General features: G+C 38.2%; 1 protein-coding gene across 1 annotated transcript in view; it reads right to left on the bottom strand.

Annotated features, from left to right (window-relative positions):
* CSMD1 (CUB and Sushi multiple domains 1) overlaps positions 1–12,378 on the bottom strand; it is a 1,105,213-nt gene that overhangs the window by 749,353 nt on the left and 343,482 nt on the right. Inside the window, exon 3 of the mRNA XM_013130058.2 lies at positions 11,821–11,933. Within this exon, the coding sequence (XP_012985512.2) occupies positions 11,821–11,933 (113 nt within the window). The remainder of the gene's footprint in view (positions 1–11,820; positions 11,934–12,378) is intronic.

The raw sequence follows: 12,378 nt of genomic DNA on the forward strand, positions 1-12,378 counted from the left end.
ACTCCCTATTTTCTTTCACAAGCTATAAGAAAGAAAGAAAAGAAGAAAAGCTGCTACTGACAAGCATGCAATTAGCAATTTCTCCTTAAAAGTCACAGTTGCTACAGACTGCAGGTAGAGGGTCTCAGTAACAATGTTGTTTAATCTGCAAACGGGCAGATCGCAACTCATACCTTACTCCTCACACTCAGGGGTAGGGTTTTTCCCTCCTTTCATCTAAAGGTGTATTTTAATAGACAAAACTCACTTCTTTCTTCCTCCCTCCTCCCAAAAAAAACCAAACAAACAAACAAACCCAACCAAAACAACCCATCATAACAAAACATAATGCATAATACTGGATCACATGTGCAGCACTGAAATATGTTCCACTTTGCTTTAGTGCATTACTGTTACCATTTGCTAAACTCCTACAGCAGAGCCGACTTGACAGCATTGAGAACTTCAGGATCCTACACATGACAGCTGTCCAATCACCCACTGCCTAATTTTTCTTCTCCAAAATACAGCTCCTCAGTGCTTTATTACAATTGACATTTTTAAATAAAAACACAAAAATAAAACTGTTTAAACCAAGGAAGGTATTACTAGAAAAGTCCAGCTTCTCTGTTACAGCCATACTCTATCAGAAGCTAAAAAAACAGGCAGGCAGAAACTCCCTAATAGCTGGCTGGTTTAGAAGCCTACTCCATTTACAAGACAACAGGATCTGAATTAACTGCCTCCCTGTTGTTGCTCAGCATTACCTAAGAAAGCTAAAAATGACACTTGGCCAAATTTTCCTCTGCTGCTCCCAGGAAGCTGCACAAACAGGGTACATTAAGTTGGCTACATCTTTTAAGGGATAAGCAAAATTTCACATAGAGCAGAAAGCTCAATTTTCTCACCAGCTTCTGCTTCCAGAAACAGTTTTTTCATCTCAAAACAGAGTGGGAGGGGGAAGCTGCCCCACTTTGTTTTAGAAAGTCTCATGACTTCTCTCCAGCCTCTAAAATAAAAGATTCCTAAAAAATCTAAGAACTCAAAACTGTAGAATAAGTAAAAACAACCTCAGAAAGTAACATTCTCAAACTGTTTAAAGAAGAGTGATTTCCATCAAGATAATGCATGTTTTTCTACTGAAGGTCCTTCCAGTTTACATACTTTCTGTAAACCTGAACACATGGTCTAAACCTCAGGTTAAGAAGCAGGTACACACACACTAAGAAGAACAAAGGTATGCTGTCCAGGAGTGTAGGGATGGGATCAGAAATGTTGAGGCACAGCTGGAACTGAATTCTTGTAACAGCTGTGAATAGTAAAGACAGTTTCTATGGTTAGGTTAATCAGAAAAGAAAGACAAAAGAAATTATGCTGCCCCTGATAAATGAGACAGGGGATCTAGTGACAACTGACATGAGAAAGACGAGATACTCAACTTTTCTACCTCCGTTTTCACTGGCAATTGCTTTCCCCTCATCTCTTAAGTCCCTGAAACTCAATGCAGGAAATACGAAGAATGAAGTCTCTCCCATCATAATAAAAGTTAAATTTTGAGACCATCTGAGGAACCTGAACACACACAAGTCCATGGAACCCAATGAGATACATCTATCTATTTCCTCAGGAGCCTGAGATGCAGCTGCTAAGCCACTCTCTACCATTGAGCCACTCTCTACTCTTGAGAAAAGTCTCAAGAGTCAGGCAAAGGCCCCAGCAACTGGAAAAATGGAAACATCCCACCCATTTTTAAAAGTTTAAAAAAGGAACACCCTGGGAACTACCAACCTGTCAGCCCCACCTCAGTTCCTGACAAGATCGGGGACCAGATGCTCCTGGAAGACACGTCAAAACATGCTAAAGGCAGGGAGGTGATGAGCGACAGCCAACATGGCTACATCAAGGGTAAATCGCACCTGATTAATCTAGGGACCTTCTATGATGGAATGACTGCATAAGGGGACAAGGGAAGAGCTACATGTCATCCCTATGGAGAAGGACTTTGGGATACTGGTGAATGAAAAATTGGACATAAGCCAGCTATCTGTGCTTATAGAAAAACAATCATACCCTGGGTGGCACAAGAACAAGCATAGCCAGCAGGTTGAGCAAAGCAATTCCCACACTCTGCTGTTCTCAGACCACACCCAGAGTACTGCAGCTCTGGGGGTCCCCGTACTATCAAGTCACAGACCTCCTAAAGCAGGGCCACAAAAAAAAAAATATCAGAGGGCCAGAACACCTCTCCTATAGAGCCTGAGAGAGGTAGATATGTTCAGCCTGGAGAAAGGGCTCCAGGGAAACTTCTTTGAGGCTCGTTAATACTTAAATTTACAAGAACAAAGGAGGGAGAAGGCTTGAGGTGATAGGGCACATGACAGGGTTTTAAAGCATTTGGTAGATTTAACTTGGACAAAGAGAGCATCTTTTACAATGAGGGTGGTAAGGCAATGTCCACAGGAACATTCAAGGTCAGGTTGGAGAGGGCTTTGACAAATCTGGTCCAGTAAAAGATGTCCCTGCTCATTGCCAATTCCACCCCGTAACAGCCTACACCCCGTGCCAGTTCAAATGAATAAAAACCTGCAGACAATGATTCTAGATTAAATGGAAATTTTTCTGGTTTATTTCTGAAAAAAAAAGAAAGAAAGAAAGAAAAAGATATAAAAACTGTAAGCCATCTTTGTCAGTGCAAGCAGATTTGTAATAAATACCAAGAAGTTATCAACTCTAGTGCTTAGCAGGCCCACAGGGGCTCTTTAAAAGCAGAAATATAGTTTTCATAATAAAGAGTGACGATACTTTAAATCAAGAACAATAGCTTAACTAAAAATCCAAAACCCTGCACTATGACAACTACTGGGAACCACACATCAGACTTGTATGGCAGAAAATGCCCTTCATTATCTGAGATGTAAAGCCCAATACAGCTTTCCCTCCTTTGTACCCACCACAGGAATAAATAACGTTCTTTACAAATAACTTTCTTTACAAATGAGATCAGAAACCAAGAAAGCCACAGTAGGATCTTTTCCAAGTTCATTAAAAGCTAGGTGTCAGTTTCATGTGTCTGATGCAGTATCATTAATGGGGACCATCCTGAAGTAAACACTACTGTACATATCTGCTAATTAGAAAATGAAGCAGGATTTAACTCTTCAGCCAGATAGAAGTCTGGGGATAACCACATCAAGAAACCCCAAATAATTTGTCAGTGCAGACAAGACACTGGCAATATTTTAATTTCCATATTTGTAAAGAGAAAAAGACCACATTCAGAACTGAAAATGAAGCCTTAACAGAACATAAGCTCTTCCTTTAACTATTGTCATCCCGGTATTTGGCAGCAGTTGCTGTTTAAAATAAACCTAGAATGCAGGCAGGGAAAGACACAGGCTACTTAACTGAACTGAAATCTTATCTCCAGCAAATCTGTATGGCTATGAAGTTATTCCCCCACATCCCAGTTGGCTGTAAAATAGAAGAAGCAAAAATGCCAGCTCTGTTGAGTCACGTTGCATGGCTTGTTTCAGAAAAGCACTTGGAGAAAAGATGTGCTCCATATAGTCATATGGTTGAAAAAAAAAAAAAAAAAAACAAAAAAAACAAACCAACACAATCACAGAATTATGGGAGTTTTGACACTGTCTCTCAAACAGTTGCTGTATTAAGGGAATGTATTTTAACTCTGAAAATTAAAGTCTGAGTAGAAAAAAAGCAGAATTCTATAAAGAAGCAAAGCCAGCCTTCCCCTGCTAAATATCCATATTAGTTTCAGCTGCAACAGAGTTAATTTTCCTCACAGTAGCTTGTGTGGGGCTACATTTTGAATTTGTGATGAAAATAGTGTTGATAACACAGGAATATATTAGCAACTGATTAGCAGTACTCACACAGCATCAAGGCCTTTTCTGTCCTGCCAGTGAGTCAGTTGGGGGTCAACAAAGAACTAGGATGGTATACAGCTAGGACAGCTGACCCCAGCTGACCAAAGGGAGATCCCATACCATACAATAAAACTAGGATGAGTGTAGTTTGGCCAGAGCTGCCATCGCTTAAGGATATTCAGAGCAATGCTAATGGTCTTCCCATGTAAATATTTCATTAACTGTGAAGGAGCCCTGCTTTCCTGAAGATGACTGAACACAGTGGAAGCAGTGAATTAATTGTTTTGGTTTGCTTTCATGCACAGCTTTTGCTTTACCTGTTGAACTGTCTTTATCTCAACCCATCAGTTTGCTCTCTTTTACCCTTCTGATTCTCTCCCCCATCTTACTGGCGGGGAGTGAAAAAGTGGCTTGTGGTACTTAATTGCCTACTGGGCTTAAAGCATGACAACATCACAACACTGGTTCAAATCAGGCAATGACTGCACTAAAGAAATTTTGACACTGCAAAAAAAATTCTTGATGTATTTTTCAAAAGTTAATATTAGTCATACAAACACATACTAATGATGGCAGGTAAGAGCAAGCATTAAGCAGGGTATTAATATCAGCATAGCTGGTATGATGACCTGTTAGGATGTAGAGTAGATTCACCAGAATCTCAATACTCAGTAGCAGAGAAAGCAAACCTCTGTACCAAGTTACTTAGCTACAAAGAAAGAGGGAAACAATTCCACTATGATTCTGACTTTCCCCACTACAATGAGCTGTTCTGGTTTAGAACTGTCACCTCATAGTAGCAGAGATAAGCAACTTAGTATTTTCCTCTAGGAAGCCCACTTTCACAAAGTCATTTTCCTATTGTGTTTGTGATCTCAAACAGGAGCACAATTTTGTAGAGGGAGGATACAAGCCCACAAAATGATTACAAGGTATGAACCGCCAACATTGTGTTTGCTACTGGTTCATGCATCAATGACAATGAATGCAATTCTTAAATGGATCAATAAATCACAAAATAATCCCTTCCAGAATCAGAGGCAGTCAAAAAGACAGTTCCAAGAACTTACTTTAAGACATATGATTCCTCTTCTAAGGGCTACTAGCCACACAAAAGTTGTCTTTGCATTTAGGGATTGAGCTACTCAGAGTGAGAGCTGTAAAGTAGAAAACAGCTGTCATAGCTTACAACTGGACTAATATAAAGGGCAAGGCTATTGCAAAATAATTCTTCCATTAGATATGAAATTCACTGGTTGATGACAAGTTCTATAGCCATTAATTTTAATATTATTTTTGCCAGCTCAAGTAAAGTTTATTCCATCAGAACTACTCTCATTACAATGCTTTTTTTTCTAGGAAACAATTTCCTAGAAGTCCCAATTGGGAAATTTCTTCCTGTGGGCAGTTTAGGAAATAACATCCAAGATTCCTGACTCCTGGTTCTTTGGATATTGTGGAAATGCAACTCTGAAGTGTTTTACTGGTGAAGGAATTTCACTTCTTTTTTTAATTGATAAAGCTATTCACCCTAAGTCCTCATAACTACAAAAAGCTGTAGAGTATACTTCTTTTTAATTACAGTTACTTCTTCACTGCACAATCTCTTCATATACTAAAGACTGAAAAAAGAATGCATATAAGAGTGCAGTCATCACTTGTCTCTACCAACAAAATTCAGTCTCCCATAAATTCAGCCATTCAGACAAGATTTAGATCTATTTACACACTTCAGAGCATTGGCAGACTATTTCACCTCTCTTCTCAGAAAATAACCTCTATTTTGTTTAAGTTCTCGAATGCATGTAGCCTTAGAAGTATTTTTCTTTAGCCATTACTGATGAAATGAACTCTTCTGAGATCTAAATCAGTGATATTCTGGATCAGCTATTACAGATCCCACAGAATACTCCCACGGCACTGCCAGACCTCTTCTGCCCTTAGATTTTGCTGCTACACATTATGTCATGTTTTGACACATGAAATAGCTTTATTTTTAACTGCATTATGATTTCCTTCCTCTATGTCATCATTAACAGTCATTCAGAGTGTATAAATCCAAAAAGATTTCACTTTTAAGAAAATTTGCTAAGAATTTTTTTTCTTTTTAAAGACTTCAAGTCAACACAGGAAATCCATACTCAAATTAATTTGAAAAGAACAAACTACCAAAACAGTAAGGAAGAAGCATTTAAAAACACACATACACAAAAAAAAACTACTTATTAACAGACATTATGACCAATTACACTAAGAGCAAATGGCAAGGTTGGTAGTTAAGATGTACAGATGCCAAGATTACAATACCAGTATTTACTACAACGTTAATGTTAGCTTTGTTTTCTTAATGAAGAAATGCTAAAAAGGTAGTTTGTTTCTTCAGCATTTAAAGACATTAAGCTCAGATTAAAATTTACACTGCTTCTTTCTCCAAACATCACAGTAGAGGAGGAAATACTTACAGATTTGGATTCAACAAACAAAATTCAGGAGACTACTTATCTCACACTGAATAGCAGGGGATCCTTCATTAAGCACAGGAGTCACACAAAAGTTATATTCTTGCCAGCTTGGCTTCCTACTCTCAGATTATTCGCTTTGTTTTGAACATGTCCATTCCCAGAGAGTAACAACTCTTATCACTGTATCACATTTTGTCGGGACAACTAAACAGCCATTAATATAGTTCAACTCACTGACAAGCAGCAAGCACTGTCAGGTGCTGACCCAGTGAAAAGCAGGTTTTCACTCTTAAAACTGTGCAGGAAAGGTATTTTGGTACTTGAGGGAAACAAAAACCAAGGAACATTAACTTGAGCCCCGAGGTCTTAACTTTCCCAAGACTCTGATTTTGCCTGCCAGTGTGAACTCAGTCAAGGTATTTTGGTAAACTCACTGAATCGATACAAGATGCTGTATCAATACAAGATATTACACCAAGCTGTTGGGGAAAGTCTTTCAATTTTGTTTTGGTTTGGTTTAAACAGTTCAAAGCTTGAACCATAAAAATCAAAAGAAAAAAGAAAACCACACCAAACAACACACACTCACGGAGACTGATAGGAACAGCAATGGAAAAACAAAAATAAAAAAAAAAAGGAGAAAGAAAATGTCTTCAAAGACATACTGTGGAAATGTATCACTACTTTCTGCTGCTGCTGCTGAAAGCGATTTAAAAAGAAGCTTCAGGGATACATAAGGCAGGATAAGGTGACTGCCAGTATAAATGTTAATGCTGGGTGTGAGCAGAAAGCTTTAAGGATTCAAAGAACAAATGAAAAAAGGAAGTATGCCCTGAGGGCAGGCAGGATACAGGGATGTACAAGAGCTCTTTCTTTGGCAAAGAAAACCTACTGCTGTAGAACAGAGGTCAAGGAAAGGTACTAGCACGTATCAAGTCCAGTACATCTGGCTTGTTAAACACCATCCACCAATTCTTCATTACAAAATGTGGTTAGAAACAACAACAACAAAACACACACACACACGCACACACACACACACAAATATTGCTTAAAATGAACCAAGGATTGTTAACATTTACGGGTAGTTTGTTGTTTAGTGGCAGACACTGCTCTAGCAAAATAAGCTAAAACCCATAACATTTCATTTTACATTGATGACTAACAATGTACTGTGAATTAAGCTTTTCTACTTTTACTGAATTTTCTGCACTTGACAGCTGGGTTCCCTGCATAGCAGGACACACTACTTTGTTAGAAGAGAAATCATATAACAATTCACCATGCATTATTTAAATTAAGTAAGTGTGTGTGTAACACTGCAGATATTTAAAGAGTGTTCTGCAAGTGTTCTGTATGGAATACTTTTGACTTTCCAAAGAAAATTACCATATTGATAAAGCAATGCTGAATTTTTACTTCTGTTTGTAGCGCTCAGAGTACCTTTTTAAAGAAAGCTTGTTAACCTCATTCTAGCAAACAGGAATTAAATTGATTTTTACAGGGAATTAAATGAAATTGCACAAGCACTTTGCTATTCTTCCCATCCACAACCTACGAAGCCTAAATATGTCTTATATGATGTAGAGCAAAGTAAATTAAAAAACAAAATCCAACAACCACCACAAATTACAGAAACTCTCCAGTCCCAGTGCTGAAAACTTGGTTTTAATTACCCAACAATGATGGTAACTAAATAACAGATTAAATAAATTGACAAATTCTATAAACTGAACTTGCAACTTCTGAAATTGATAGTATTTTTCCCTGCTATAGTAATACATATGAAAACTGCATACATATTCTTATATTCTGGGAACTATATTAATTCAAGCTTCCATCTGTACCAAACGTTTAGAGTGCTGAAGTTATCACTGAGGAAGCTGTAAGAATTATCATGTAAAAACACTAGGTATTCTCAGAAATCAACATATAAACCTGGTGAAGCATTGATACAGTAAAGAAACCAACGTTTCAGCCTAGAAACTTGACAACTGCCCAACCACATCAGTGTCTTGTTAAAACTAAATGGTTCTTGCTGGTCTACTGCCACAAAAATCAGATTTCATCAAGTTTTAATAATCACATGGTATACAGGTGACAGCAGGCTAAGTCAGGCAAGCACAAGTAATCTTCAAGGGTTTAGAGCATCTTAATGTGGTTTCACTAGCTTCATGGCTCTACATATTGTAAAAACACAAACTATCTGATTATATCATTGCTGCACAGGAAGTGAGATCATAAATCAAGAATACACTCAATAAAATGTGCAGATCAGAAACTCTGTGGGTTTAACTTCATATGCTGTTTGTTAGGTCTTGAAGTGGTTCATATGCCTTCTTTCCTGGTCCAGCACCCTACCCTCATTTACCAGGAAGTTTAAGTTAAAAAGATTAACCTTGCAGACAGCAAAAACCTCCAAACAGCAGCTGCTTTTCTCTACAAAGTAGAAGCTCAGCACAGAATCTAGCCCAGTATTAAATCTTTTGAGAGATAAGAATTGTCAAAACACCGGCTTTTTCCACACATGATCACATTTAGAATACTGACTTCCCATAGCACAGCTAGCTTTGAAGACACTCATCAATCAATTTATTGTTTAATTACATAAAAAGTAACAATCCTCATTAGATGAAATTTTTCTATTCAGAAGAAAGAGTGGCCTGTCACAAGAGCTGAAAAAACCACTAGTGTTGCAGCCTCCCAGAAAGCGTATGTAAATTAGTTCCTTCATTAGTCCTAATATTTGACTTTCTCAGACCTATTTCATCTGCTACTCTAAAATGAGTGGTGTAATTTCAGAATGATTTGCTTGCATAGCGCTGCAATGCTTTTCCCCCACACACTGCTTTGTCTGCTAGGATTTCTCAACATTTGAGTGTTGTGGACTTTTCTACTTACACACCAAAATTTCTGTTAAAGATCACACCCCCCCCCCAGATATCATAAAAATACCACAAAACAAAACCAACACAAACCACAGAATTTTTAAACATACTGTCATTGCCAGCTGATATGCAGTTAAAGCTTATATCCATTTAAGATGTTTAAAACAGTGTTTATCAAGCTCTGGATTACTACCCCATAGTGTCCCAAATTCTTCGACAGCAGCGGTCAGTAGCACTTCTATGCTCCCCATGCTTCCAACTGAAGAGCAGTGCACTTGAGAAGAATTCAAGAGCTGGCTAAACCCAGGGATAAACAGGTACTTTCAGCAGAAGCAAACTAGCTTAGGGATGGGTAGTTGGCATAGCTGTCACAAAGGCTTCCAGTAAGCAGTCTATATTCCCCTGTCCCAAAGGAAGCTATCACATGCCTTTACACAAAATCATATACGGCATAGGAGCCAGAAGGGGTCACTATTTGTAACAAGCAGTTTAGAGAACAGCTACAGGAGTTCTCAAACTATGGGGCTTCCGTAACTCAGCTGGCAAAGTCACCCCAAGCCTTCATAAAGAACACCTAACCACTCAATGCTACAAATCCTTCCCAATCCACAAGCCCCCACTGCCTATCTGCACACTGAGATGCTGTCACCCAAGTGACATTCACCATTTCTTCTGGAGTCAGATGTCATATTTTGAAGTCAATTTAAAGCTCATGGGCCACACCAGGTTTACAGCATTAGATCTGAAAGGGGGCACTGTTGTTTAACCAGAGAGTGGTCCTATCTGTCACTGTTAATTACAGCTCTTCCTGCTGGGGTTTTTATAAGAAAGTAGGCCAGCAGGAAGTGTCATTATATTACAGCCTGTGGCTCTGTGCATGTGTTCTTACATTGACAGTCAAGAGACTGTCCTTTAGCATTCTTCACTGTCTTTTTCAATATGAAAAACAAGCTGCTCAGACTGCATAAAAGGATGGAATATGCTATCGCATGCATCTGCTAGAAGAGAATGGTGCAGGTATATAGAAAGCAACTTCCTACTGAGGTGACAAAAACAGGTCCTGGTGTTTGTGACTTCTAATGGTCCTTTTCAAGTTTATGAAGACCATTAAAATGAAACTTTCCCAGCCTTTCCTCACATCTCAGTTAAAAGAAGTACTGATTATCTGACTTACCAGGTAGTAAGCGTTGTCTGCCAAAGCCAAGGCAGGAAAAGCTACCAAGGAAAAGACATACTGCCGAGCTACCCATCCCGAACAGAGAAAGCTCAAAACAAAGAAATTTGAGTTAGTCATGATACCTCCTATGCCTCTATCTTTCTCACCTATGTAACCCACTCAGTGAGGACACTGAATTCAAAAGATACTTAAAAACTCTGTTGTTTCAAAACATTAATCAAATACGAAACAAAGCTAAGCATCAATACGGAGTAGACTTAGGTACACTCAAGAAAGGGCAGTAAAGTTTCAAGGGCCTATGACTATTTCTAGGAGAAATGTGATAAAAGCTTACCCGAGCATTTGAAGATATCTGTGGTCTCTAAGTTACCTGGACTTTTTCTTAGAAGTGGTGACCAATGTAATGGATTTATACACTTGCAACTGCTATTCCTAACAAATAGCTACAAACCATACTATCATCTAGATTTCAAGTTCCTACATCAAACCTGTAATAAAAATTATTCACTTCACTGGCTTCAGGCAGCTTTTCCAGAATAAACTCTTGCAAAGGATTATACATACAAAACTAACTTCAAACTGAGCTTTCTGAAACCTCTGCTACTCAAAGCCCTGCATTTCCTGTGACAAAAAAAAAACAAACAAACAAAAAAAAAACCACACACACAGAGTTTGAAAGTATTCCTGAACTTATCCTCAGGACACCCTCATTATCCAGCAACACTAAGCAACTGACTTAATACCACTGTATCTGTTAATTTTCCCAAACAAAAGGCTGCAGATCTCATAAAGCCTTTTGTATAACCCAAAGTAATAAGGAAATGGTATCAGTCCAGCTTTATGAGCTTAATTCTTAGTAGAAACTAGAGTACATGAAATGCTTGACCTTATTATTTTCTCCCCCCCCCCAGAACTGTGTAGCCATCTCCCATGGAGCCAGTTTTCAACTATTTAGGATTTTTGCTTTGCTTTGTTTTAAAATTTACATGCATAATTGTTGTCATTTTTCTTGTTTTAGTTTTCCACAAGGAGATCAGTGATTGATTTTAAAGACCAGTTTGTATCTATATCTTCTCTCATTTTTATTATTATAGCCCTTAAGTTAAACACTGCTCAAAGAAGTTGTCAAAAAAAATTATTTAGGAAATGAGAAAACCATTTAAATGTAGGCATTTCTGATTCCTGTTTTCAAAGCCTGACAGATTCGATTAAAAATTCCAGCAGAAACTAAAGTACGAGTTTAATTTAAATTTCAAAATCAAGACTACTTACAGCTGTGATGCAGTACCATTTAAAAAAATATAAAAAAGTTTATGCAATATTCACTGATGATTCAAACTCCAAACAATTAAAACTGAAACATCACATTTCAACATGAAAAACATGTATCAAGTAGGACAAACACCTGATAGGAAAAGAGTTCTTACCTTCATAGACAGCTTTGAAGCCTTGAGCACTGACAGCAAAATCTGTGGTGAAACAGAGGGTGAGGATAGATCCTGTGCTCACAATAGATGATGGAAGCTGAAATCCAGATAACCTGTGCAATAAGAAGGCACAAAAAAAGTGTAACTTAAAACAATAAAGCACATGAGTATGTGTGATGAGCACTATGATGACCATCATGTCTCCACATCTGACTTGCCAATGCATTATGCTCTTTACCCTGATGCAGTCTCAACATTCACTGCAACATTTCAAACATGTTCTAGAGCTTTTTAGCCCTCCTATTTTAACATGTCTGTGTGCTCCCAAACAGAGCACACTAAAAGAAAGACCTCTTTGTACCTATTGTTTTGTTTGTTTTTTTTTACAATGGGATTCCTCTCAAGGTGAGGACAAGTAAATTTAGGGTACCTAGAAGTAGATACCCAGGCCTTCACTCACAGAGAGATACCTAGCACAGTTTGAAATAGCATGGACTACCTTGTCTGTCCTCCAGCTGCTGCTCCAGAGAAAACACTGATCTCTTATGTTCAATGTCA

This window comes from Melopsittacus undulatus, chromosome 3, assembly GCF_012275295.1.
Source record: "Melopsittacus undulatus isolate bMelUnd1 chromosome 3, bMelUnd1.mat.Z, whole genome shotgun sequence".
Classification (NCBI taxonomy): domain Eukaryota; kingdom Metazoa; phylum Chordata; class Aves; order Psittaciformes; family Psittaculidae; genus Melopsittacus; species Melopsittacus undulatus.